The following is a 27541-nucleotide window of genomic DNA, read 5'->3' as shown; positions in this document are numbered from 1 at the left end:
AAGACTGGGCAGTGGTGAGTGTAAAAAATAGGCCACTAACCATTGCATGGGTTGGAGCTTCCAGACTGGCAAATCTGCACTTCTGGGTCACTAGTGGTAGAGCATAATTGAGTACACTACTCACAAGTCTCTTTGCCTGGTGAAGATTCACAGTGCTATTGGTTCTCGACTTTGATATAGGTCATCGACGTGACCTGTCATTTTACAAGTTTGTTGTTTTTACCCTTTTCGGTTTTCTCACAGTCATTACCTAGAAACCTGTTTTTGGCTATTCCATGTTTGTGTTTTTTTTCATTGGAGCACCTTCATCTGCTATCATTTATTGGTCATGTCAGTAACTGAGGAACTTGCACTGTTACATGTCCGAGTCCCAACTCTTGGGTCAGTTGTGTTATCCTCACTATTTATTCTATTTATTATTTCTCTTAACATTCTCGTAGGACTTGTCATTATGTCAGTAACTGAGGAATTTTCCATCATGTCTAATCTACCTACCTTTGGTTTTTCAGATGAACAATTTGCAAACATGGTAGGGAGTACAGTAAATTTTGGTAATCAACCAGTACATACCTCTGATAAAAACGAAGAGGCTATCCTGCTGTTAGCTTTAAAAAAGAAGATGAAGCGTATAGAGTTGCTTGGCCATTACATGCTGGAATACCTGAAAGCAGGCGTTATTCCTCAAGGTCTAAGAGTAAGGAATATTCCGGGACTCTTTGTCCAAATCAAAGAGTTCTTAGAGAGATGGGCAATGATATCTAACAGCTGTTCAAGAGATTACATGATGCTAATTGTGGAGACAGCTAAAGAGGTCCTACAGCAACTAGCGACGGAAATATTAGATCTAGAAAACAAAATTAAAGCATCGGGTATCTTGGAAGAATCCCCAAAAAAGTTAGAGGAAATAGAAAAAGATCTACACTCCTATACTGAATATCTTCATAAACGTAAATTAGATAAACTAAAGAAAGACATCAGGATTTTCAGTAAGGAGTCTGCCTACCCTTATTTAACAGACCAATACTAAAGTCAGCCTGAAGGTGGTCAGTATGATCAACTCTCCAACCGACAATATAACTATGGCAAAAAAGTTATCACTTTTTCCGACTCCGATTCTGACAATGAAGGACAACAAGGAGCTCAGGGCTTCCAAAATACAAGATTTAACTCTGGTAGACAGCGATCTACTTTTCCTTTTTTAGGGAGACGCTACAACAGACGGGGGAATTGGAGAACACAATATCAACCAAGGTTTCAATCCAATCCACAGATGAACCCCAATCAATTCCAAGCACATCAACAGATGGACTACGATCAATTCTTGGTGAAACGGAATTCAAGATATTGGAGAGAATAGAGCAAACTCCTGTCTTTAATCTCAGTAGCACGTCTTTGCTGCATCTGCCGTGTCTCTATTATCTAAAGGCCTTACTTTTGTACCACACTCAGGTCTAAATAAATTCGAGTTATTTAGAGATCTGCAAGCCTTTCTTAGAAAGATTCGGCTTAAAGTATTCTTTGCGAATCATGAATATCATGATGATGATACTAACTTATCGGGTCTAAAATTAAAATCTACTTTTACCCCTACTATTGATCAGTTGTCATCAAGTAGAAGTCTTTGAGAAGGTATTATACAAAAAGTTTCTTAACCTAACTAAACACGTCCCTAAGACCCCCTTTAACCTAGACAAAGAAGAATACAAGTCACTACAAAATCTTAAAAACAGCACAGAAAAAATCATCAAAGCGTGTGATAAAGGGGGCGGCATTGTTGTTTTTTATACCACCACATATGTTGCCAAAATGGAACACATGTTGGGAGACACTCGGTTTTACACCCCAATTACCAGAGATCCAACCAAAAAGGTTGCAGCCAAAATACGTAAAATCACTGATCGAGCTTTGAGAGATGGAGAGATTTGTGAGAAAGAGTGGAATTTTTTGAATGTTGACAACCCTAGGTTGGCCAGCATTTATGGTATCCCTAAAATTCATAAAAGTGAGAAAGATCCTCCACTTAGACCTATTGTTACAACTATAGGTTCAGTCACAGAACCATTGGCTAAATATGTGGATGCGTTACTTTGCCCACATGTTTCCCGTTCACCTGCCTTCGTACAGGATACCAGACATATCATCAACTTAGTTGAAGGATCTTCGTTTTGCCCCAGGACTCAATTTTTAGTAACTATGGATATTGAGTCCTTGAACAGTAATATCCCCATTGATGGAGCAATGGAAGCTGTACATTGGTTTCTCAATACATACAATATTGCAGGTCCAACTATTTTCATCTTGGAATGCCTGAAAATAGTACTATCTGATAACATCTTTGAGTTTAAGGGTCAACTCTACAAGCAATGTCAAGGTGTAAGTATGGGCGCATCTTGCGCCCCTACGGTGGCAAATATTTACATGTCTTTATTTGAAAATAAGTTTATTTTCAATGAGATTGCTCCGTTCTATGAATCTGTGACCAAATGGTCACGGTTCATAGATGACGTTTTTTTTTTTTTTTGGATCGATGTTGAAGAAAATCTCAAACACTTTCTAGAATTGATCAATGTATGTGACTCTAATATTCGTTTCACTTATACCATCAGTACCAAACGGGTGGAATATCTAGATGTTCTCATCAAACATGAATCAGGTATCCTGGCATTGGATTTATTCATCAAGCCGACAGCCAGGAATAGCCTCTTACATTATGACAGCTTTCACCCTGTGATACAAAAAAATAGCATCCCTTTTGGTGAGTTTTTGCGTCTCAGACGCAATTGTACCAGCATAATAGATTTTGACACCAAGGCAACAGCCATGAAAGACAAATTTCAAAATAGAGGCTACCCTAAAAAAATCATCAGAGACTCATATAAGCGAGCTCGGTTTTTTGACCGTCCGCATTTGTTGACTAAAAGACAGGACACGAAAGATCCCTCTCTAGTGTTTATTGCCCGCCACTCCATGTTGAATGACAGGATTAGACATGCGGTGTATTCCAGCTGGCAAATACTCAATGCGGACACATTGACTAAAGACATCATGCCTAAACCCATGTTTGCCTTCAGGCGTAACAAAAATCTAAGACTATATAGTCAACTCTCGTATGAACAATAATGTGCCATCATATCAGACCAGTCTAACTGGGTTGCAACCAGTGGTTGGTACATACAAATGTACTAGTTGTAAATCATGCACTTCAGCAATAGAGGGTCCTACATTTCGGTTTAATAATCAGGTTCTAATTTCCACAAGTTTGAGTAACTGCAAGACATCTAATGTCATTTATCTGATAATATGCCCATGCAATCTTGGATATGTAGGTGAAACCAGCAGAACCCTTAATGTGAGATTAACTGAACATAGGTCTGCCATACGGACAAAAAAGGTTACAGCCCCTATGGTCATACACTATTTGGAGCAGAATCATCAACCTGATGACATGCAATGGCATGTCATCGAAAAAAATCACACATAAAGCAGGATTAAACATGGATATCACCAGGAAATTCAGGGAAGTGTACTGGATCTTTACCTTAGACACAGCTACTAGGGGACTGAACATGGACATACCATGGGAGCAATCAATCAAGTAAAGTTGTATGTCAATAATAAACCTGTAGTGCTCCCATATCTCTGTTCTCTTCTTTATCCGTCACAGGATTGTGATCAATACATGCCATCTTTACTCTTTTCTGACACGACATAAGTACCGTGGTGGGGTTCTTTCATGCCAACATGTGTCCTGCTATTTGGTTAGGATACCACTGTGGATAGGGTCCTCACGTTAGATAAGCAACCTGTAATTATATGCAAGTTTCGTTCAGCCACTGGATTATGATATTGTTACCAAAGGATTTCGGTTTTCTGCAGGTTGATCGTCTGCAGTTTATTATAACAAATGAGAACTTTTTCTCAGTAAATATGGTTCAAATTACCAAGGTTTTGTCAATCGTTTTCCTGGTATTTCAAGTTATTTGATCTCTTGTATTGACACGTAACTATGATTGTCAATTTTGTATTTATTTAACATAAGTTGATAGAGGGTTTATTATCAGCCTTCTATTTTTAAGAAAAAGTATTATTTTCACGTATAATTTCAAATATTACCGTTTACCCCCATGAGGATATTTAACATTCTTCGTCACTTTAAGATGGGCGCGTTCTCTGCTTTCAAAATCTCTGTTAGACAACACGTGCTTTTTAAACACGTCATTAGCTTTCTTTTTTCAAGAAAAAGTTTTCTTTTCACGTATAATTTCAAATATTCTCGTTCGTCCCGATGTGGATATCTAACATTCTTCCCCATTCCAAGATGGCCGCGTTCTTTGCTCTCAAAATCTCTGCTAGACAACACGCGCGTTTCAAACACGTCACTACAAGGGTGTTTCAAATTACCGGAAGCATATATAGGACCGCACATGGCGTCTGTTCATTTCCGCACAAGGATACAAAGGAAGCAGATCTGTGGACCATTGCCTGAATTGCGGTATGTAACAGGGAAATAGCGGGTGGGTTAACTGTCATTCAGCTAGTCAGTTACCATAGGTTTTTTCTTTTACGTAGAGACAGGATGTTGTGAAGGAGGCAATATTCGAGGGCCCTTATAGAACCTAGGTTTTGGCTCAATTGACATCTATACATACTTCTCGCTATATCCCATGAGTAGTACTTGAGATAACTCACACTAGTCATTGAGATAATTTTATACCTCACGCATAAACCTTTTACCCAGAGATAGGATGTTGTGAAGGAGGCATTAATCGAGGGCTTTATTGGAACATAGTTTTTGGCTTAACCTATATCTATACAGACTTCCTGTTAATTTCAGTGTTTATGTCTCATGAGTAGTACTTGAGATAATCTACATTAGGCGGTGTATACACTCTAATGTGATGATTTTAACATAACAAAGGGTTAGACACCCAGGATACAGGCCCTTCAGCATGCTGGTCATTCATATCGTGGACAATTCGGATTTATATATATACAATATTATTTTTCAATTAATTGTCTCAGTTTCAGATGTGATCGTGATCTCTACCCGAACCCAAGAATATCGGCGGAGATTCAAAAAAATGTATATCCACTGATCTCGCCAATAAGTTAAGACTCCACAAGTATTCTAACTTTTGGGAGGTGAAGTTCATTGCACCAATCTTTCGGGAGCCTGTGGGGGATTTCACTACATATAACAGAAGATTAATCTATCATTTAATCCAACCGGCTTCAATTCAGGGTATGTATGATCAGTCAGTTAGAGCTTATAAATTGGGCTTTGAGTTCAAATCTCCTATTTAGGATTTGTTTCAATAGGAACATAAGGCTGACTATATTAAAAAGGAGATTTTCTCTATCTTGTAGAACCTCATGCTAATTGAATGAGAGCCACACAACAGTGTATTATCACCAGCTTGTGAACTTTGCCGTAATTTATCTCAATTGGGTAAGATCGAGTGAGACATTTCTTTCATCCTTGGCATATAGTTGTCAACATATTTCGAACTCGGATGCATCAGATCTCAGAGTATGTATAATATTGAGTAAAGTTCATTCACAACCATATTTTCTTTTATTTTTCCTCCAAGATAATTTTACATTTTTCGTTGGCCTCATGACCAAGTATTAGGTTAAGTTATAGGTACGATTCATATTTCTCTTATATAATTACAGTATTTTGTTTCGATTTTTCTTTGTAAATTATTCCTTTCACATAATTCTTTTTCCTTCACAATAGATACGAATATCACTTTCATGCATTATCACTGACATCTTTCAGCTTCATGACACCATTTAGGTATAGGGTCACGGACTTTTCCAGTGCTTGTTACTGTCTTTATCATTAATCCCAGTTAGGATTGAGACATCTGTCTACTTTATTGATTGTCAATAGAGCCCAGTAACTTCAGAGTGAAATCATGTATATTAATTGGTTTTAAATTAAATTGTTTTTCTTTCTGTTTTGTTTCATAAAAAAATTATTTACTTTTTATAGTAATCACTGACAAGAACATTCTGAAGAAGGTTTTGCCGAAACGCGTCATAACTTAAAATTTCTGTATACTTGTCCAGTGTTTTATAACTTTACATATTCATGTGTTGGTTTAATGCTTTCATGTAATTGAACAGATCTAAAGGTTGTATAATTATGTTTTTCAAAGCAAAATTCACTCTTTGATTGCGTATTATTGAATATCAATGATCATGTCTACAAAAGTATTTATCATACATATGAAGTAAATAACGAATATAAAATAAAAATATTGTTTTGTAATAATTCTAATTGTAATTGTATTGATTGTCTTGTCTCTGAAGTTGCTGCGCTTCCTGTTACTTTACCCTTGCACTGAGCCTGGTGCTTTACCTCTTTCCCATACATGGTATTTCCCTGCCAAGGCTTATCCTTTTTGTAGGGGACCCCTTTGTTTTCCAAATCATGTCCCCAGGGCATCCTGGTCGACTCATTCTTGTACTCCTTAAGCATTCCCTCCGTACACCACCCAGAATTAGTCCATGCACTAATCCTTAAGCAGATGCTATTCTGGCCTGAGCTTTGGCTACACCAACCTGCAGCAGCAGCCGCTCTTGTGTTTTCTTTCCCACTTAACCATTTTTTCTGTCGTGAAGTGTTTGAGTTGTCAACTCCTTCAAAGAGTTTTGGGGACAGCCAGAACTTGCAGCAGAACTATGTCATTAGTGGAAGTTCTACACTTTCATAGTCGACTTAGTCGATCCATCATGTGCCCAATCTAATGGTTTTGGCCAAATATCATGGAACCACTAACATTCTGGAGAAACTGGTTTTCAATAGTCTCCCATAATTCTTATCCATTAAGAATCTAAACCTTCATTTATAATCTGATTTCTGTCAATGTCTTTAAGTGAAACAGACCTAATTACTTTTCTAACTTTGTATAACCTCTGCCTTCTATAAACAGTTATTTCTATACCAATTCTCCTGGATCTCTTCAGCTATTGACACAGTTGATCACAAGCCTCACCTCTCCTCGGATTGGCAGGCACAGCTCTCTGATGGTTTATATCCGCTTCTGTCTGTTCAACTGCATTATCCAGTATTAGGGTATCTTTCATAGATTCATATGCCTGAATCATTCCCCGTCGTCGGGATGGGAGTCACCGGTAAATAACAAAGCAATGTCTTAGTAGACATGTATAGTAACAGGCCCCAAAAGGCCTTAGCTTAGTAAGCTATCCACGTCCTTATGTAAAAAGGACCCAAGTTTGGCCAGTAGCCAATCAGCTAGCACCACCCTCTAGAACCTTCCTGGAAGGAGCTCTAGTCCCTCAGATTTTCTACCGCACGTCGTGCTAAGGGAGTCTCCACTGATCTCTGCTCATTTCTTCTGGATTTCCAGTGTTTCTTGCTACAAACTTCTTTGATTTCGTCATGGCTGATACCCCAAAGAAGGGACTGTTCAGGTCCTGTGCTTCATGTGGAAAGAAGAGGCTTCACGTGGACGACCAGCATAAGGACTGTCTTTATTGCCTTTATCCTAGCCACAATTCGAAATACTGTAAGGTATGTTGTACCTTTTCATCTAAGACCCTGAAAGACCGAGAAGGGCGCCTTTTAATCTGGCTGCAAAGGCTGAAGGACAAGGAATCTGTTGTGTCCTCTGAGGAAAGTGAGGGTTCTTCTATCTCTTCTCACTCCTCACATAAGAGACCAAGGGTGTCATCTCCGGGCCCTTCGTCGCAGCCACCACAAAAGAAGACGCACAAAACGTCTTCAGAGGTCCTGGCCTTGCCTCCGCCAGGGATTGTTTCTCCTAAGGCTGTACCACATACCTTTTAAGAAACCAGCCTCCACCCAGTCGACGACGACGACCTTGTCGACGGTGGCTTCGACGACGAGAAGATCTCCGTCGACAGCAATCTGTTACCTCGTCGACGGCGACACTGTCTACGGTTACATCCCACTCGATGTCTTCGACGACGACCACTCCATCGTCGACGGCAGGTAAAGCTATCTCGTCGACGTTAACCATTAAAAAATCATCGTCGTCGATTAAACTGCCGACGGGAGCGTCGAAGATGTCACCTTCGACGAAAGCTTCCTCGTCGACGACGACGAAAGCACCGTCGACGACGAAAGAACCGTCGACTATGAAAGCACCGTCGACGAGACCATCGTCGTCGACGCCATCGTCGACGAAGAAGCCATCATCATTACCTTTGCCGCTGACGACGACACCGTCGACGACTACCTCGTCGACGACGTCTCAAATGCAAATGATGCCGTTTTCACCGTCTACAACTCGCCCGTCAACGGATATGGACTCTGATATGCAAAGTACTTATGTGCACCTAAAAATAACCAAACATGCACTGACTCCGGCCCTCACTTCACCCAGTAAGGTCCCAACCTTGCGTCCGACTCACCTTTTTGACGAGGAAGACTCGGATGACGCCAGTCTCTTTCCTGCGGCGACAAGTCCATCGCAACTACACGTAAAATATCAAGATGTCTCTGACTATGAGGACATTAACCAGGAATATCAGGAGGTTTCGCCTCAGGAATACGTGCAGCCCCCACCTTCCATGGTTTGTCTGCCTGCGTCTCTGGTCACGGATCTCCAATTCTTGATTTCGGATTATAAACAGCGGTTTCCGACGCCGGCACCTTCCCCGATGCCAGCTGGGCCTCCAACACCACGGCCACGACCGCCTCCTTTGGTTTTGCAGTCAGAGCCTGTCCCATCGCCACTTCGTCCCACCACGGACGACGAAGATGAGGGGGAGCCCGAAGAAGGAGAGCTTCAGGACACTCAGTCTCACCAGGATGAATGGGATGACTACATCCTTCCCTGTCCGGTTTCCCCTGCTCCTACCGCGGCTGACTCGCTGCCAGAAGACATTGGCGGTTTTCATAACCGCATAGAAAGAGCGGCCCAGCGCTTCCAGATTCCAATGCCCTCGCACCAACAAGACTGTTTCCTTTATGATTTTAAGGAGCCTTTTAAGAAGTCTGTCCGGGCGATTCCAATAATAGATTACATTTGGGAACAAGGCATAAAGATTATGCAGAACCCCTCATCGGTCCCTCCTGTACTACCACGGCTGGATAAAAAATATAAAGCTCCAGACACCGCTCTGGCTTGTCTCACAGGCCATCCAAAGACGGACTCTGTCATTCTTCAGGCTGCGCAGAGGAAGTCAAACAACCCAGCTGCTCTGTTGACCGCTCCACCAGATAAGGAGGGTAGACGACTGGAGAACATAGGCAAACGTTTTTCATCAATGTCGGCCTTAACAGTGCGTGCCTCCAACGCCCTTGCACTGTTGGGTCGTTACAATCGTCAGATGTGGGCGGACATTGCGCCATACTTGACAGACCTGCCAAAGGAGTCAAAAGAAGAGGCAAGGAAGATCCTGCTAGAGGGGGAAAGATCTGCCTCGGAGCTTATAGACTGCGCAATGGATATTGCTTCGACCGGATTTAGACAACTAGCTGGTGCAGCAGTCCTTCGACGCCAGGGTTGGCTCAAGGCAACCTCCTTCAGGCCGGTTGTCCAAACTAAGGTGCTGGACATGCCATATGATGACCAACTTCTCTTCGGCGCTCATATTGATGAGGCATTGCAGGGTATTAAAAAAGATACTGATACCGCCAGAGCTTTGGGTACTTTACAATTTCGGAACCCTTCCTTTCGTGGTTCAAGAGGAAGAGGTCACACGTCCACTAGGGGAGAATTTCAACAACGTTCTTCCTTCTCTTCCTCCCAACAATACCGTCCGCAATACCAACAGCGACAGCAATCCTCATACCCCAAATCTTCCTTTCGTGGCAAAGGAGGAAGACAAAAAGGCGCCGCTCGGCGGCAATGACTGTCAACTACTGCCGGCTTCAAACTTCTCTCCGCCCTCCAAGATTGGCGGAAAAATCTCCCACTTTCTCCCAAATTGGCAAGCAATAACTACGGACCGCTGGGTCCTACAATTAGTACAATTCGGCCATTCTCTAGAATTCATACAGATCCCTCCTCAAACCCCTCCCCGCCAAATGCTTCACAAAAATCTACGTCCTTTACTTTTAGAAGTGAAGATTATGCTCCAAAAGGGAGCTATAGAGAGGGTTCCCCCAAGTCAACGGGGAAAATGGTTTTACTCCCGCTTCTTCCTCATCCGAAAAAAGGAGGAAGAAATGGAGACCTATCTTGTACTTGAGAAACCTGAACAAGTTTTTAAAGAAACAGTCGTTTTGTATGATCACCATTCAGGAGGTATTACATCTACTCAATGCGAACGACTACATGGTGTCGCTAGACCTACAAGACGCCTACTTTCATGCCCCAATACACCGCAACCACAAAAAATTCCTACGATTCATGGTGGCGGGCAGACATTATCAGTTTCGGGTTCTGCCATTTGGGCTCAAATCGGCGCCACGCATTTTCACCAAATGTCTAGCTCCAGTGGCTGCATATCTACGCCATCACCATCACCAGGTCTTCCCGTATCTAGACGACTGGCTTATCAAGTCTCCATCTCTAGAAGGCGCGACAAGGTCTTCCAACGCTTGTCTGAGGCTTTTCGATTCACTGGGACTAACTCTCAACCAGGAAAAGTCTGTCCTGCAGCCGTCTCAGTGCATGCAATTTCTGGGAGCTACACTAGACACCATACGGCGAAAAGCATTCCCATCACAGGAACGCAAGGAAAAACTTCGGTCTTTAGCGCTCCGGATAATGATCAGAAAGACGCTGTCAGTGCGTCTCTTCAAATCCCTACTAGGGATGATGTCTTCCTGCATCCTATTAGTCCCGCATTGCCGTCTTCGGATGCGACCCCTTCAGGAAGCACTGTTGGATCAGTGGGTCCAGTGTACAGGGTCCTTCGACGGCATCATCCACGTGACTCCTGGGATCAAACTGGCTCTACGATGGTGGGTTTGCCCCCAGAACCTTTCTCAAGGCTTGCCGTTCTTGCGTCCTGCTGCTCCTCACATAATCACCACAGACGCCTCCTTAGAGGGCTGGGGGGCTTTCCTTCAAGAACTGCAGATGAGCGGAAAGTGGTCCCCTTCAGAGAAGATACTTCATATCAATCTTCTAGAACTGCGCGCAGTCTATCTAGCTCTGGTGGCCTTCCTTCCAAGAATACTGGATAAGGAACGCGTTACTTACCTAACTGCAGTATTGGTATCTTTCATAGATTCACATGCAACCCACCCGCCTCCCCTGGAAGGGCTCTCTTGGATCTCTCAGTGATACAACTACTTAGCACTCAGTGCATACGAAAATCTGAGGGACTAGAGCTCCTTCCAGGAAGGTTCTAGAGGGTGGTGCTAGCTGATTGGCTACTGGCCAAACTTGGGTCCTTTTTACATAAGGACGTGGATAGCTTACTAAGCTAAGGCCTTTTGGGGCCTGTTACTATATATGTCTACTAAGACATTGCTTTGTTATTTACCGGTGACTCCCATCCCGACGACGGGGAATGATTCAGGCATGTGAATCTATGAAAGATACCAATACTGGATAACCGCAGTTACAGGTAAGTAACGCGTTCCTTCTATGTTTTCTGGTGCTCCTCCCTCTCGACATTTACCTTACTTACTGGTCCTGCTTCCCAAGATTCTCTCTGTGCCCCCTGTTCATCCCTTTAAGCTACATCACTTAGTTTTACGTACCAGTGCCTTATTTCAAACCAGAGCAAGTAATTTCCACACAGCCGTCCAACACTGTATGACTCTTCAATCCCGCTTCCTGAAATCATCAGAGACAAATTACAGCTCATTCTGTTATACCTACTCTCTCTCTCACCTGAACATAATCTTTCTCTAGTGTCCTTAATCACTGTTTGCTCAGGTTACCTCTTCTCTAATTGTTCTGCTGCCTGCCTAAACAGAAAGATTTCCACATACCTCCATTTGGACACTTCAAAATCATTACTAAACACCCTTCTCACAAGCAAAATGAACTCTCAGTAAACTGTTAAACTTGTGTAATATTCTCTCTGCAGACTAATGGCAGGATGGTTATCTACCAAGCACAGGTTTCAACATATGCTCCTGGCACTTGTCTTCAGATCTCTACTAGGAACCTTGCTTTGTAACTTTCCAAGGTCATTTCTTCTGGTTTCCCATTATGAAGCCTCTACTCTGCATATTTTAATGTCCTCGCTGTGCTAAAGTGCCTCCCCTGTGCCTCCTTGACGTTCTTTTCCTTTGTTCTCTTTGTACCTTATTCATGTAATCGTCTCGCTAGCCAGCTTCATCAGTCCCCTCAGGTTTGCTCTTCTAATGGGCTCTAAAGCGTACACATCATGGAACTTGAAAAACTGGCCTATTGTCATTGTGTTCGCAGTGTATATTATTTATATCACAGTGGCGGCTCCTCTGCTAAGGCAAAGGAGTGTAGCTCCACTGCTTTTTATCAGTGAAATACAGCTTTGCGTGAGGGCAGAAGAGGAGTGGTATACCCTTCTAATTGCGCATTGACTGCTTTGCCGGCCCTCTCAGGCCGGTCAAACAGTCTTACGCACTGCGCATGTTCTCCATGCAGGCTGCATTACAGGCTGCGTGGAAAACATGCCCAGCCTCCCAACCAGCATCTGAGCGCCGAAACACGGCGCTAAGACGAATCACAACGCTGCTAAGGCAACATTGTGATCGGATATCTGGGAGCCTGGGTGTGCTTCCTGTTCGAGCCAGCGAGGGAGGACTACGGAGGAGAGACTCAGCAAGAAAGCGGCAAGAAGGTAAGTGTGTATTTTATTTTTGAATGCCCCTGCCCCGCCCCCCTATGACTGGGAGCCTGGGTGTGCTCCCTGTTAAGACCAGCGAGGGAGAACTATGGAGGAGAGATGCTGCGAGAAGGTACGTTTTTATTTTTATTTTTTAATGCCCCTGCCCCCCTACCTCCAGTCCGTGCTGGTCGCCGCTGGCAAATCATGTATGTTGAATGTAATTTTTGTCATTTCTCCTGTCTCTCCCTCCATAGTCATTTTACAATACTGGTAAGATGCTTTTGCCTTGCACTATTTAACATCTTTATGTGCCATTTTTAATCTATGTATGTCTTCTAGAAGGTGTAAAAAAAAAAAGAATTTAACAAATGGCAACACATGTAACCCAACCTGGGGAGCTCTGGATCCGTGCTTGATTGGGTGGATTTTTGGATGGGTAGCCTACAGTAAAAAGGCCCCTGGCCCATTTCCTGTAGATTTGGTTGTGTAAATGATGAGCTCTAGATTCTCAAAATGATCCAGTCCTTGCAATGTGTGAAGCAGTCACTCTTGCCTCCACAAATGATTGACTTTGTATGTCATAACTAAATGGATATGCGAGCTCACAATTGATTCTAAAATTATTAATTTGAGCAGTCATTTTTAAACGTTTTCTCTGGATGAAGTTCTTGCCGTCGTCTTGTTGGAGAAGGAAACCTGAGCGTATGCAGTAACCTTAGAACCCTTGGTCCATTACACTCTGTTTGATTGCCGTTTACACCATACTCTCACGACTCAGATACAACCATTTTTGATTTTCCTGTACCGCCTTAGTTGAGCATTTGGGCCATGACTGGTTGTATCTCACTGTGTCTCTATTTACTTAAACTGGAAGGTCATGTTTTAATTGCTGCTGTAAGTTGGCAATGGTTGTACAAAGGTTTGGCAATTAAAGACGTCGCTACCAGATTCGATACCAGGGAGTATTTTACTTCCTCCCAATCAAGCACGGATTCGGAGCTCCCCAGGCTAGGTTACATGCTTCTAGATATAAACAAGTCAAGACAAGTGTTGCTGACGGCAATATACATATTCAGCCAGGCTATAACCTAATTTTTCTTTTTTTAATACAGGCCCTGGCTGCATTGTTTTCAAACTTTGTTATTATAACTACAGCAATTCTCTTCAGAATAGTGCTCAAGTAAGTGCAATGCCTCATAGGAGCTTCTTGTGTTGCACTGTAATTTTTCATTGTGTCAAGAATACTAACTTCAAGTTTGGTTAAAACAAAGTTGTCAGCACTTGAATCGATAAAGTATTGTGAGTATTGTTAATGCATCAAGTCACAAGAGTTTGGGTAAATCTATTCAACTGAGACTCGAACTTAAGCATTGAGGCCAGGAAGCAAGGATTTTAAAATAGCAACAAATACTTTGGAGAATTAATTTTTTTATAAACATTTATTAACCAGTTTAAATTAAACCAACATTGCAGTGTTTAGCAACCGCCACATTGTACAGTAACCGTTGAGGGAACAAAACAACATTAATAAAACAACCATAGCTGATCCACAGGGGTCAAACAACCAGTTGAAATTCAACAGAATATCTAACTAATCATATTTTACCTCGTACACTAATCTCAGTTTGAATTTAGTTTTCGATGTCAGTAGAAACATGACTTGATGAAACGTCTTCCGGTGCCACAGATATGTCACCCTTTGCATTTTCATCCCTCCTGTTTAGTTTCATGTGGAGCTCTTCCACTAGTGCCCATTCCTCTACATCTTTATGCCGGTGCTCATCTAGCGGAGTGCGCTGACCCAGCCATGTAATAGCCACTCTGCGGCAGGGAAACAACAGGCCAAATTGTACGTATTTATACGCCATCTTGTGCCCTTTGGACCTACTAATATTACCCAGCAAACAAAATTGTGTAGTAAGGGTGCCCCTCAGCGAAGTGATATTCACAAGTCTCTCCACCTCTTGTACCCAAAAATCCTGCACCTTCTGACACCCCCTGGCAAGGTATGAAAGTCAGCCCCTGGGCACCCACAGCTTGGACATGTGTCCGGCCGGGTCTAAGATATCTGATGAAGTGCCAGGGCCGTCATGTCATATAAGTGTGATGTATGAAGTTGTAGTGGACCAACTTGAATCAGGCTTTGCTAGAAACTGTCTTGGTAAGGGTACATGCACTTGTCTAGTCGGTGTCTACCAGCTGATGTGGCATTGGGCTGGCTCAGTGATGCACAGCGGAAGTTCCTCTCTACCGATATTGAGTCGGACGATATCAGGACAGTCATAATGCAGTTGCGTTTTGCATGTGCTGCGGGCCGAATGGACTACCGGCTGATTTTTATAAAAGCTATGTCAGCCACCTAGTGCCTATTCTTAAGGCTGTAATGCAGAGGCGAAGAAATTGGGCATTCTTCCACCCTCAATGCAGGAGGCAGTGATCATATCTCTTCCGAAGCCTGGTAAACCGGCAGAAAATTGCGAATTATATCTACCCTATTGCTAATCAATTGCGATGTCAAAACACTAGCGAAAAGTCTAGCTAACCAATCGAGCTTGTTGATGGAGTACCTGGTCCTACCCGACTAATCTGGTTTATATCCGGATGCTCCACCTCACATAATCTGCGTACACACTTCTCGCTGCTCCAAGCCATAGACCCAGACTTGGATGCGGTGGCTGTCTTTCTTGACGCCACCAAGTCATTTGATTCCCTGGAGTGGAACTATCTGTTTAGGGTGCTGAGACGTATGGGCTCTCCGCCCCCCCCCCCCTTCCTATCATAGATCGCTCTATTATATAGTCAGCCGGTGACGAGGGTACAGATAAATGGCATCTCTTCACTTCTCCATTTCGCAAGGCACTCGTTCAGATTGTAACCCCTTTTATTTGCGTTAGCAGTGGATCCACTCGCGGACAAACTCAGACAACACCATTGGGAGTATCCTATCTGCTATCCTACCAGATATCTGCTGGTGTCACTATACGCTGACGACATCACACTCTATGTCCGAGACACCCGGACTAGCCTTAATACTATTTTATATGAATTCATCCACTTCAGAGGGCAATCGGGCATTCATATTAATTGGGAAAAGTCTCAGATGTTTCCTTCAACCCCTGCCACCCAGAGACACAGTCTGGAATACCCACTGATGTGGTGTGAAGTGGAGCTTAAATATTTGGAGTGATCATTTCTAGCAACAGGGATGAGCTAATGCGTTTAAATTATGGCACGGCACTGGATACGGTGATGGACTCCATTACACGCTGGATCTCAATGCCTCTCCTGCTTGCGGTCCACATCTCCCTGATTAAGACGATCATCTTACCAACGCTTTTCTATTTATTCCTCAGTGTCCCTCACTCACCAGGCCTCCACTTCTTCAAAGCCTTAAAAAAACAGCTCATCAAGCTGCCATGGGAAGGGAAACAGCCCCGACTGCAATGGGTTGTACTTATGCAGCCATTTTCGAGGGGTGGATTTGAGGCACCAGACATGGAGCTTTATTTTCTCTGTGCCCAAGCCCATTTTGCTGCATATTGGTTCTGACTGCCCCCCTTCATGACCCACTAGGCCACAGAACAAGAATACAATGCTCCTATCCCTACAACTGCATTCCTGGGGACACAAACCCATAGTGCGGACGAAGCATCCTCTACAGTTGCCTGCACTTCTGCTGCCTGGAATAAACTGGCTAAGCGGCTAAACAAGTCTCTCCCCTGTTCTCCACACCTCCCGTTGTTCTATCATCCCTTACTCCCAGTAACACAAGAAGTGATATGTCTGGATATGCTTCCGAAGGTGGGAGTCTCTTACGGGATGAGGTGTGGGGGGATGGGGGGGACTGTATGCAGATGGAGTATTCATAACCCGAGATAACCCATTTGTTTGGGAAAAGCCCACTCCATTGGAGGTATTCCTGTATACCAGACTTCGCCATAATGTGAGGGCGGTCACTCCTGATTTCTATCGGGAACAGCCCACTCTAAAAACACTGCATTTCTTGCTACAGACTACGACTCATACATGCATAGTCTTCATGCTTTATCACAACACACAGTTGGAACAGACTGAAATACAGCGGGCTAGCTTTCCGGCTGGGACACGGAATTGGGGACACCACTCCCTGATAAGCAGTGGCTCTATTGTTGCCAGCAGACTGGCTGGATCACGGCTAGTAGCCGATTACACATCATACACCTTACATTTCTACACCGCTTATATTATGCCCCTTCCAAACTGCATAATATAGTTTGCCACCAGATGACAGGTGTGACGGATGTGGGGTGCTGGGAGCTGACTTCCTCCACCTGGCATGGGCGTGCAGGGTGATTAAAGAATACTGGAGGGAGGTTTCTGATGCTATGACACAGATGCTTCTCTGACTCACTCCTCTTGTGGCTCTGCTTGGTTATTCTGAGGACGTTGAGACACTGACTAAGAAGTTTGTTACACTTGGGCTACTACTGCCTAAGCTTAGAGTTGCATGCAGATGGGGGAGAAGACGTGCCCCCAAGGTTAAGGAGGGGTTGCGAGACCTCATTTACTGTAAAAACCACATGACCACTTATGCAGGATTATTACCCCCAAGCTCCCGAACACGTGACATATGAGACCCTCTACACACGTACCTGATGGAGAATCCCCTGATTCGGTTGAGGAACTTGTCCCCTTGTCATATAGGATATGGAGATTTTCTTGAACCTTTAGCCTCAATCGAATTCACAGTTCCCATGTAAAATTTGTAACGCATGGAAGCCCAGTTTGTCTAGTGAATTGATATTGGTTCAGAATTGCGGGAACACTTACTGATTTCTACTGTGATGTTATTTTTACACATGTAGGCTACACAAAGAACAGTTTCTGAAAAGTGTATTAATTTTTTTTTGTTGTTGATATTAATATGAGAGGAAAGCTTTCCTGACCCATTTAATTACAGAGATGCTATTGATGACAGTGCAAATTTCAACATACATATAATTTGTGGTTTTCTTTTGTCTCCAACAAATGAACAGGCGACGTCTCTCGTGGGTGCAGTGGGCATCTCTAATGATATTATTCCTGTCTATCGTGGCACTCAATTCAGCAACTGGGAACAATAAACATGACGCACCATCCCCTGACCTTCATCAACATATACTGCCAAGCAACTCCAAGGGCTGCCTTCACACGTCTAATGCTGTTAGCACAAATCAAGAAACTGAAAATTCTCTACCAGACCCCACGTCTGCCACGAACTTCAACTCATGGGCTCTTAAAAAGTTCAGCATGGGCTTTGGGCACTTTCTGATAATAATACAGTGCTTCATATCTGCACTGGCTAACATCTACAGTGAAAAGATTTTAAAAGAAGGTGACCAGTTTACAGAAAATATATTTATACAGAACAGCAAATTGTATATTTTTGGCGTTGTATTCAACGGACTAATCCTGGCTCTGCAGCCTGAAAACCGCAGTCAAATACAGTCATGTGGATTTTTTTATGGGCACAATCAGTTTTCAGTTGCACTTATTTTCATCATGGCCTTTTCTGGTCTTTCTGTGGCCTTCATCCTGAAGTTCCGGGACAACATGTTTCATGTACTTGCAGCACAAATAGCTACTGTAATCATTACAACGGCATCTATTTTTGTTTCGGACTTCAGGCCCTCATTGGAGTTCTATTTGGAAGCTCCTGTGGTGCTTCTCTCTGTATTCATTTATAACGCAAGTAAGATTCCGGATTCAAACTGCATTCCACTAGAAGAAAAGATGAAAGTGACAGGTGGAGGCCTCTGGGAACGCTCTTCTGGGGTAAGTCCATAAATGGTATGACTTCATTGTGTGATTCTTACGTCTTAGAATGTAAACTATAATTTGTGCTGCACATTACAAAAATACCTTAAATACTGCCTTTAACTCCTGCAAAACATCAAGTTATAATTGTTTTCAGTTAGTCTGGTACTTCCACTGAGATGATCTTCCTATTCCTTGAGAACCACTAGGATAAAGCTTGAGTGCCTTCACGGAGTATGTTTTTGATGACTACTGGACCTTTAATGCAGGGCTGAAGGCTATTCGGTCTGAGTCTTCTCGATCCTTACCAGCTAAGAGTAAGAGATCTCATTTACCAATTCTCTCACAGGCCTTCACCCCCCAGCTCCATATCAATCCTCAAGCCAAGATGTCAAGAGGCATGCCTGACAAGTCTTCATATGATTCTGAAAAAGAGTGAATCTCTCTCACAGAATAGTACTTTATGGGCTTTGCCAAGGCTGTATAAGCTCTCAGGCTCTCATCGCCAATACTAGGACCCCAGAGGGTAAAATATATACGATGGCTTTGCTCTGACATTACCATCCTGTAGGCATCTATTTGTCTGTTAGTGCTAGTCACAGCTCTTAATTTCTGGAAACTTGTGAAATCAAAATTGTTTCTGCACATCATCCAGCTAAATATGTTGTAGCTTGTCCTCCTGAATGAATGTACAAATTACTGCTTCTCCTAAGCTCCTTCTTTAAAGGGATCAACTGTAAGATTTGCAAGAGTAGAATGCCTAAGATCGTGTTAACTTTACCATTTAAGTACGATAGGCCAGTTGTAAAATTCAAATTTATTTCAGCTAATAGGCATCTAAAATTAAAATAAAATAACAGTGCATTTACAAAATAGCAGCTTCAATTGTACACGTGTTTAAAACCTTCTCCTTTGCTTTTGAACGAAAGAAATTCATGTCCACGTCTTCATATATCATGACTTAGTTACATGTTATGGATACTTCTGTAGCTTATTTAGGATTTAGACCTACACCCTGGATTTTTCCAGACTTCGGGAAGCCCATTCGTTCTAGAACATTTTTGATGTAATCCAGCCAAATTAGTTCTGGCTAAGTTCCAACAATTTTGGATTTCTGAGAGTCTTGGGTAGATTTGGGCAGCATGGCTAGTCCTTATTCAGTCCCAGTAAAGAAAAAGGTTTTGGGCTGCAACTTCGAAGCTGGTTATTCCAATGTCTAATCTTAATGTGTCCATCTATATCCCTGGACCCATTTTCAGCATTTGTCACAGAAATAGATTCTTCGTCTCTCTTTTTTTTTTTTTTTTTGTCTGCTACCCCACAGTTCAGCTTCGTATTAACAGTTGCCAGACTATTTCATTGTGTAAACCAGGAGTATGGGCTAATTGATTCGCTATCCAGTTTATACGTGCAAAGCAGAACAACTCCAGTGTTTTGACGCATTTCTGTGGGCTTTTTCTTCATCTGCTTTACCCAGGAAAGTTTGTGATTGAAGCAGATGCTTAGCTAGTCAAAGGCATAAACATGTTCCAACTTTCTTCGCCTGACATAGAACGTTCTGTTCAATCTTTCGAATTTTAGACTATAAACTGTGTTTTCTCCACATTGATGGTAACTTTTTGGGTTGTACAGTAGTGTTTGAAGCCCTGTAGTAAGCGATGCATTGCTATTTCTGTTTGTTCCATCAGTACATCATCTGTGACTAGGAGGGCGGGAACTTTTTCGCCTCCAATTGTCGGAACATATAGGTATAAGTCTAAAAGGAACTTGCTCATATCATTTATGTGTAAGTCCAACATGTTTGACCTTGGTTGAAGGTAAAGTGATGGGGTGATTTCATAATTCTTTGATGCAATCGCTGTTTTTTTTTTGTTTTTGTTTGCTGTAATTTTTGGTTTTAGGGTGAGCTGAGCTCTCGGAATAATGGGTAGTAGGTGTGTCCGTAGTAATGTTGCTTTAATGAAGTTTGTTGTGCCATTTATTTTTGTGGAGTGCAGTCTGTGCTCTGCATCTGAGGGAATTGTCTGGGCTTAATTTGCCTAGAGGCTGGAGACTAGTCTTCAAGGAGAATTTCTAGTAATTGTCTAAGATTGACTGGGCTACTTTGGGTACTTCACGTAGTTAAGCCAGTAGTGCTGTGCACTTTATGTTGCAGGGAGCATTGTTTGACCCACTGGCCTTCATTGTGTCCCCTACTACCTCCTCCATCAGTTCCATTCCTAGATCAGTTGAGCCACAGTAGCCGCAATGTAGCACAAAATCAGTGTTTGATCTTCCATTTTCGTTGAGGGCAGAGCTAGAGCATGAACTATGAAATCTAGAGGATTTGGCAGATTGTTCTCATAAGAGAAAGCACTAGTTGCATGGGAGGAGTCTCATCTGGCTTCTGCCCCAAGTATGCTCCTGCTGATTAGTGCTTGAGTATTGTTCATAAGCATCACGCATAGACTCTCAGCCAAGATAGATTAGGAGGCTCAGGCATGAGTTCTCCCTTTGTCCATTCAGTGATGGATTTGTCACAGTGAAGTTTTATGATTGGTTACTAGTTATGGGGACCTTGTGTGTATGGTCTATAAGTGACAATTTTTGTCTCCTTGGCCTTGTTCTTGGGTGACAGTTGTCACCTTGTGGGTTTGATGAATTATAATCACTGTAGTGCCTGGCACATTCGTACCCTGGTCAAGCAGGTTGGCATCCACTTTCTACCGCACAAATTCATTGGAAATTGACCTTGCACTCTAGGTTTGGAGATTACTACTTTCTCTTTGTAATAGGTAATTTTCTTATTCATGTTCTTGCCATTAAACTGGTCCAATCTCTTGCAATGGCAGATGCTGGTTTCTTTTTCTAAAGTTTAATGTTACCTTAATAACCCAAAAGTGCAGTAGCTTGAGCATCTTGGAATGGTTAAATAATGCTAAAGTATAACAAAAAGCATTTTAATGTGGCCACCTGTGTGTGCATGTTGAAGGATGCATACGCCGCTGTCTTGCAATGGCTTTTGTTTAGACTTTATCAAAGTATGTTCTAAGTTTGTTTCCTTAGCATGTGCACACACAGGTGGCCATCTTCAAAGGGGTTTAAAGTCCATTTAACAATAGATGTTTTCAGAGCATCTTGATATCCTGGGCACTGCAAGAAGCGCCTAAAGCCCAGTAGTAGAGTCTGGACAGCTCAAAAGAAACCAGCATTGGCATAGCCAATAGGTCTTGCTTTTGGGACCTTTTATAAGTATTTATTTATGCAGTACAATATGTTTGGTGCAACAACATCAACTGTTACATGGCTAAACACTTATAAGGTACAAGGTTTAGCCATACAACAGCTGATGTTGTTGCACCAAGGATATTGTGCTGCAAAACTAGGTGAATAGGTGAAAGTCGTGTGGAAAACCCGTTGATAACTTATGGCAGTTTTTTAAATAAAAAATGTGAGAAATGCTCAGGTAATTCGCACACTAAATCACGCTTAATTCAGCTTTTTGAACACAACAAACTTTTGGCAGGCAGCAGAGCTCATTGAAAGAGAGCGGTGATTTATGAACAGGCCAGCTCGGTACGTGGACTCCGTCGGTATATGATGTGTCTGGAATTACTTAAGGTCAACACTCGCGAGATCTGAGACCAACATCTGCACAGAGCCGTCCGATAAGAAGTAATTGCTGGTGTAGGTTACAGGACTACAGAAGGCTGCGTGTTCCACCTATGTGGACACGCAGCTGATAAAATCACCCGCACTCATATTGAAAGACGGAAGGCATGAAAGGGTGGAAACCGGCTCGGGAACAATGCTGATTTGAGATAGATTTATGAAGCTTTGGCAGCGGTGTATGTGAAAGAAGAGAGCCCCCGCATGCATCTGTGGGTGCCACTCGGTGTCGAGGGAAGAAGTAAAAGGGACTTAACAAGATCACACAGTACGTTAACAGGGAAACATGGTTCCTGAAGCTTGTACTCAAAGTAACTGCAGAAGTTGGTTCGACCTCACACACTGGTTGATTTTTGAAGATGATTGAGACGAGCACTCATTTTTGGGGCTCCGGACTTCATTTTTGATCATTAAACTTTCACCCAGATAAAGAGAAAGACATGAAACCGGTGACAATGGGAGAAAAAAGGGATGGAAAAAGAACCTGAAAAATGGGATAAAGAGACAGGATGTATAGCATCCAGTGAGCAGGCTCACAAAAACAACAACAAGCATTGGCCGCGAGCGGCGCCTCGCGCTCAAAGTTTAAAAAAAAAAAGCTGCGAGACGCGCTCTGTGGAGGGGAAGGGGCATTGAAGCGAGGCGCGCGAGCTTGGACGAGCGAGAGGAAAGCCATATGGCGCCTCTGCTCGTGCCTGTGCATGTGAACGCAGGCAAAATGCCAGCCAGAAGCATGCGGTCGCACTTTTAAAAGCCCTGTTTACTAAATGTCTCGCCGAGCAGCGCATGCGCTGGCTCATGCGAGACCTAAAAAGGAAAAAAAAAATATTAAAGGCCAAAGTAAATTTTTAATTTTCATTAAAAAGAGCACATTGGCACACCAGTCCTAGGCACTGAATGTGTCCACTTATGCAGATGTGCATTTTATGCTCAGGCAAAATCCTAGCATTTTCATTCAGGGGGGGGCGGGGGGGTGGCAGGGCAATGACTGAAGTGGGCGGACCCATTGCCCTGTTCAGTGGTGGGTAGAAGCAAAAGCGTGAATGACAGTACAAAAAAGCAAATGGGTGAAGAGGGTTATTTTATTTTTTGTGGGAGGGGGGACAAAAGTCCTTGCCTAACAATAGTGAATATTTTCCCTTTTCGAATTTGATTTTTCTATACATGTTTGCTTATTATCTAAATATTTGGGAATGAAAATGAGACAACTGAAAAAAAAAAGTATTTGTGCACTCTAGTGACCTAAATTAATTAGGTTTGAAATTGTATTTAGAACATAAAGAGTTAATGTATAATGGTAGAATATAAAGAACTTGGAGTGTAGTGATTTATCACCAACTCATCGAAATCTCTTATGAGGCACTGTGTACAAGGCAGGCCAGCGAAATCAATATTGATAACATGGAGTGTGCAGTACATACAAACTTTTAAGGTCACTTAAGGTGTTTTTACAAAAATATGTTTACTGCATTTACGTTACCTAGCTAGTTTCAGGGTTTTTTAAGCTTCACTTGCTTAAATTAAGGATTTCTGTAAATGTCCTCATATTAAATCTTGCTAATCAGATTTCATAATTTTAAATGTGATCTAATCAGGTCATTATAACACTGAGGCATGAATTTTCTTATGTTGTAAGAGGTCAGACAGCCATGAGAAATAGGGTTTTAACCAATTAATCTGTTTCATTGTTGACATCACTTTGGGCCTTATTGTTAAAGTTTATTGCATCTAATCACAACATATGTTCACCAGAAATAGTTTACAACTGTAAATGCTTAAGCCTCATTTATAGGATCAGCATTAATGGAATTAGGCACCCTGAGAGTGTACTTACAAATACAATATTCCACCACTTTGACATTACTGCGACATTCTCAAGTGTAGTGTTCGTGGCGGAATTGAGGCCTTTTCTAGTGGGTGCAGCCTACAGATCTGCTTCTGTTAAAGGCAGTATTAAGTGTCTTTACAGATTTGCAATGGGAAAGAAATATTACCGTCGTAGCTGAAGGGGTTTCTTCATTGGGAAACATATTTTTCCTTGTGTAAAACAAAAGCCACGAGGTCACGTTCATGCATTCAAAAATTTCCACTTGGAAAATCCTACAGTAATGCTATACTTTGGAGTACTCCAGAACAAGTATGACTGTAGTAGATTTCCTGGAGTAGTACTGGAATGCTTGTGAATCCCTAGAAGTTAGAAAAAATGGTTTGAACCTAGGCAGGAGCATAATGTACACTTTGAAATTTAGGTTTTTGGGAACCCAGTCTATTATTTTAGGCATTCAGCTCCTATGTCGTATAGAAACTTATATTTTGTTAACCTATTTGTGTTGAGAAGCTAAATAGATCACCCAATGTTCTCACTGCAGCAAATCCGGGAAATACTTGCCTGTACTTTAAGAAAAGGAAAATGGAGCTAACCTACCAAAGTCATATTGCACTTAGATTCAATAAAAGGGTATGTTTTTTTTTCTCAGATTACTGCTTGGCGAGGGTTGCTGCTCATGTTTATATTTTTGGGATGGTGATGGGTCCTTTACCTTGTACTAACCTGCTTTCTTCCTCTAATCTGGGTGACTAGAATAAAACTCCTCATCCAGGAGATAGCTTCTTTCATAATGGGGTGTATGCATACATCTTTCACGGTGAGAGACCTCTTCCTGAAAGATGGAGCTTTTTGGTACTGCGATATATTGGTAATGTTTTTGCTTCTGATGAAGAATTACTCTGAACATAATTTTACTGTTCAATGTTCACAAATGGACAGGAAAATAAAGTATTTATCCAGAACACATATTTATAGGAGAAGGTATTTAATCCGGTGTGTCAATAAAAGGAATGCAACTAAAAACACAGCTATTTGAAGCGGCCCAAAGAAATTAAGTGGGCATTAGTAATGTAATGTGTATATTGGAGACCGCTAGAGCACACAGTTCATCTCAGACTCAAATTGTCAAGAACTTGTGTGGAATACAGGAAAGATTAATATCAATATTTAGCTCTTTTTAGTCAAAAGAGATCAGATCCTTAACTGATTTCAATCTTTATCTGTACATGTATTGTGGCATATGTGTATGTTACACACGGAGCTCTGACCTTTCTACGTTTGTATTTTGTGTTGGTTTTGGTGGTTTATAAAGAGCCATTCTGTCCCCTTTCTGCCCTGAAAGATGCTGTGCATAAAGAGAGAAGGTCCCAAATGGATCTAGTTCTAGCATAAGAAAGATTTATGGTTTGCGTAAATCAAACTGTTATTGATCGCAACATATGTGCCAGCAACACTTAAATGTGGTTGGTGCCATTGCTTCAACAGAGAGGTCATTCGTAGTGGGGATGCTGAGCATCAGATGTTATTGACCGGGTGTTGCGGCTGCACAAAACGTTAGGGTCCAGCCTTTTGTCACTGCGGTTCCTTGTGTTCTTTGAGAGGCAGTCTCAGGTCCCATTGAACAGTTCTCTAATTTCATGAAGATTAAGTAGTTTGGCTCCACCCTTGCGCAGCCCCCAAGTCCAACAATTGGACGAATGCAAGTTTTAAAAAAACGTTTATGCTGCTTTTTTTTTCTTTTAGCTAGTTGAACATAGCTAAGGACTTGGATATGAGGATTTTCTGTGTAATGCAGGGAATCAAAATGAAGCTGCTTGAATTGGTGATTTGATAACGTCTCTTCTTTGCTACCCTGGATTTTTGTTGGGTGCTGCTCTCTAAGCGATTTATGCCCTTGTACGTTTTCTCAACAATTTAGAAAAGGTCTTTAAATATGTACTGAAAAGAATGTCTCCTTAAATTCAAATTCTGCTTTGTGTGTCGTTTGTAGGATGGAGAGGAACTTCAAAGATTGACTAAAGCGGATCCAGACACCGAAACAGACGAAGATTCTCTGTAGCAAATTAGAACAGACTTCTGTCTCACTCTTTGAAGGGTTTGAAATATTGGTGTCCAATTTAAAAACAGTGTATGTACCTGTTGTGGGTATTCAAAAACGTTTAGCATGGCCATTCTCACCAAAGTTGTTGCTGCAAAAGATGGTAATAAGTGTGTTTCCATAGCACAAATGTGTGCAAGACTCCAGTTATGCACTTGGATGTCAGCGAAGAGATTACCCTACCTGGAATGTATTTTTGAAGTGAATAAAATGTCCATTATACATACTCTTGGATATTGCCCAGTATACAGGCCATCTGCTGCAATATGTATGGTCCATAATGTGTAAACATGCATTCTACCATTGGTGCCGATTTCAATTCATACTCTGGGATTTTTGGGGGGATTTCCACAATTTTCAGAAATTTACACATATCATGTAAGGCGATGGCAGTGGAGATTCCTTCTTTTAACTTGTTCTTAGAACCTTAATGAATTTGCTTCAAATACTATATAAATGAGCTCGATAGACATTCTAGTAAATTATGGCTTATTGATAGCTTGTCTTGCAAAAAAGCTGTTGCTTTGCAATTTGGCACTTCCCAAAAGTTTTATTTTGGTATCTAACATTCTTTTAAAAATTAATCAGAAAAATAAACTTGTAAAGATTTTACATCCCAGACTTTGCACAGTGTTTGCCATGTTTTTTTATATGTAATTGTGAGTTGTGAGTTTGAAAATGTTACCCATTTCCCAGACAAATCCTTAGGTATGTAAGAGGCTCTCTGGCATGTGCTATTGTTCCGATATTAAAGACTCTAAAGGCAAGTTTAAATAAGTTGATTGAATTGTCACACCACAGGCACAATACCAATATATTAACCTCATAAACATTGTAAGTGTTCTAATATTTTTCATGGGCTACCAATGTCTGTCATCTCTAATCTCCATTCATGACTAGAGTTTGGTGTGCCTTTTGGAATATTTTGGACATTACTATCAGTTTGTCATGCATTGATCACCTACAAAAGAATAGTTAAGTGGGACGTCTGAACCAGAGGACAAAATAATATCTGCTGTAGTGCTATTTGATAACTGATGGTTTGTCACGGATCATAAAAGAATGTGCAGGTGGCAAAAACAGAGTACAATTTGTGTGCCGGTTACAGACGACGCCCTGCTAACGAACACTGGGATGGTAATGTTTAGCTTAATCAATGATAAATGCATTAGATCTGTAGCATAAATTTGCTTCACAGCTTATTTGAGCATGCAAACACTGTTTCTTGTGTATAGCTTTTAATACAGCATTCTGTTTTCTGCGAATCAATGGAACACAGTTAAACAGTGAAATATACATGTTTTAGAGCCTCAGGGAGAGGGATGGAAGAAGGGAGGGGGTTTGGCTGTGTAGTTTAGAGGGGTTCTTGTTAGTAAGGATCTATCAGTTGGGGAGCGGAGGCTGTACAAGGATTAGTAGTTGCTTGAAGTAGTGGATTTTCATTTCCTTCTGGAAATAATTGGTGGGGGGAGGGGCTA

At 42.0% G+C, this 27541-nt stretch overlaps 1 protein-coding gene across 4 annotated transcripts in view; it reads left to right on the top strand.

The window, feature by feature from the left end:
- The window catches only part of SLC35A5 (solute carrier family 35 member A5), a 143799-nt gene extending 117117 nt beyond the window's left edge, over nucleotides 1-26682 (top strand). For 2 of the 4 annotated variants that reach the window (XM_085622975.1, XM_085622976.1), the window contains 4 exons: nucleotides 13827-13894; nucleotides 17730-18507; nucleotides 24507-24595; nucleotides 25956-26682. In XM_085622975.1, the coding sequence (XP_085479101.1) occupies nucleotides 13827-13894; nucleotides 17730-18507; nucleotides 24507-24557 (897 nt within the window). In that variant the 3' untranslated portion in view covers nucleotides 24558-24595; nucleotides 25956-26682. The remainder of the gene's footprint in view (nucleotides 1-13826; nucleotides 13895-17729; nucleotides 18508-24506; nucleotides 24596-25955) is intronic. The other 2 variants (XM_085622973.1, XM_085622974.1) reach the window with 1 other exon arrangement.
- Nucleotides 26683-27541: the final 859 nt, after the last annotated feature.

This window comes from Triturus cristatus, chromosome 8 (genome assembly GCF_964204655.1).
Source record: "Triturus cristatus chromosome 8, aTriCri1.1, whole genome shotgun sequence".
Classification (NCBI taxonomy): domain Eukaryota; kingdom Metazoa; phylum Chordata; class Amphibia; order Caudata; family Salamandridae; genus Triturus; species Triturus cristatus.
Note: the sequence above shows the minus strand (reverse complement) of the source record. Positions and strands in the feature narration are given on the sequence as shown.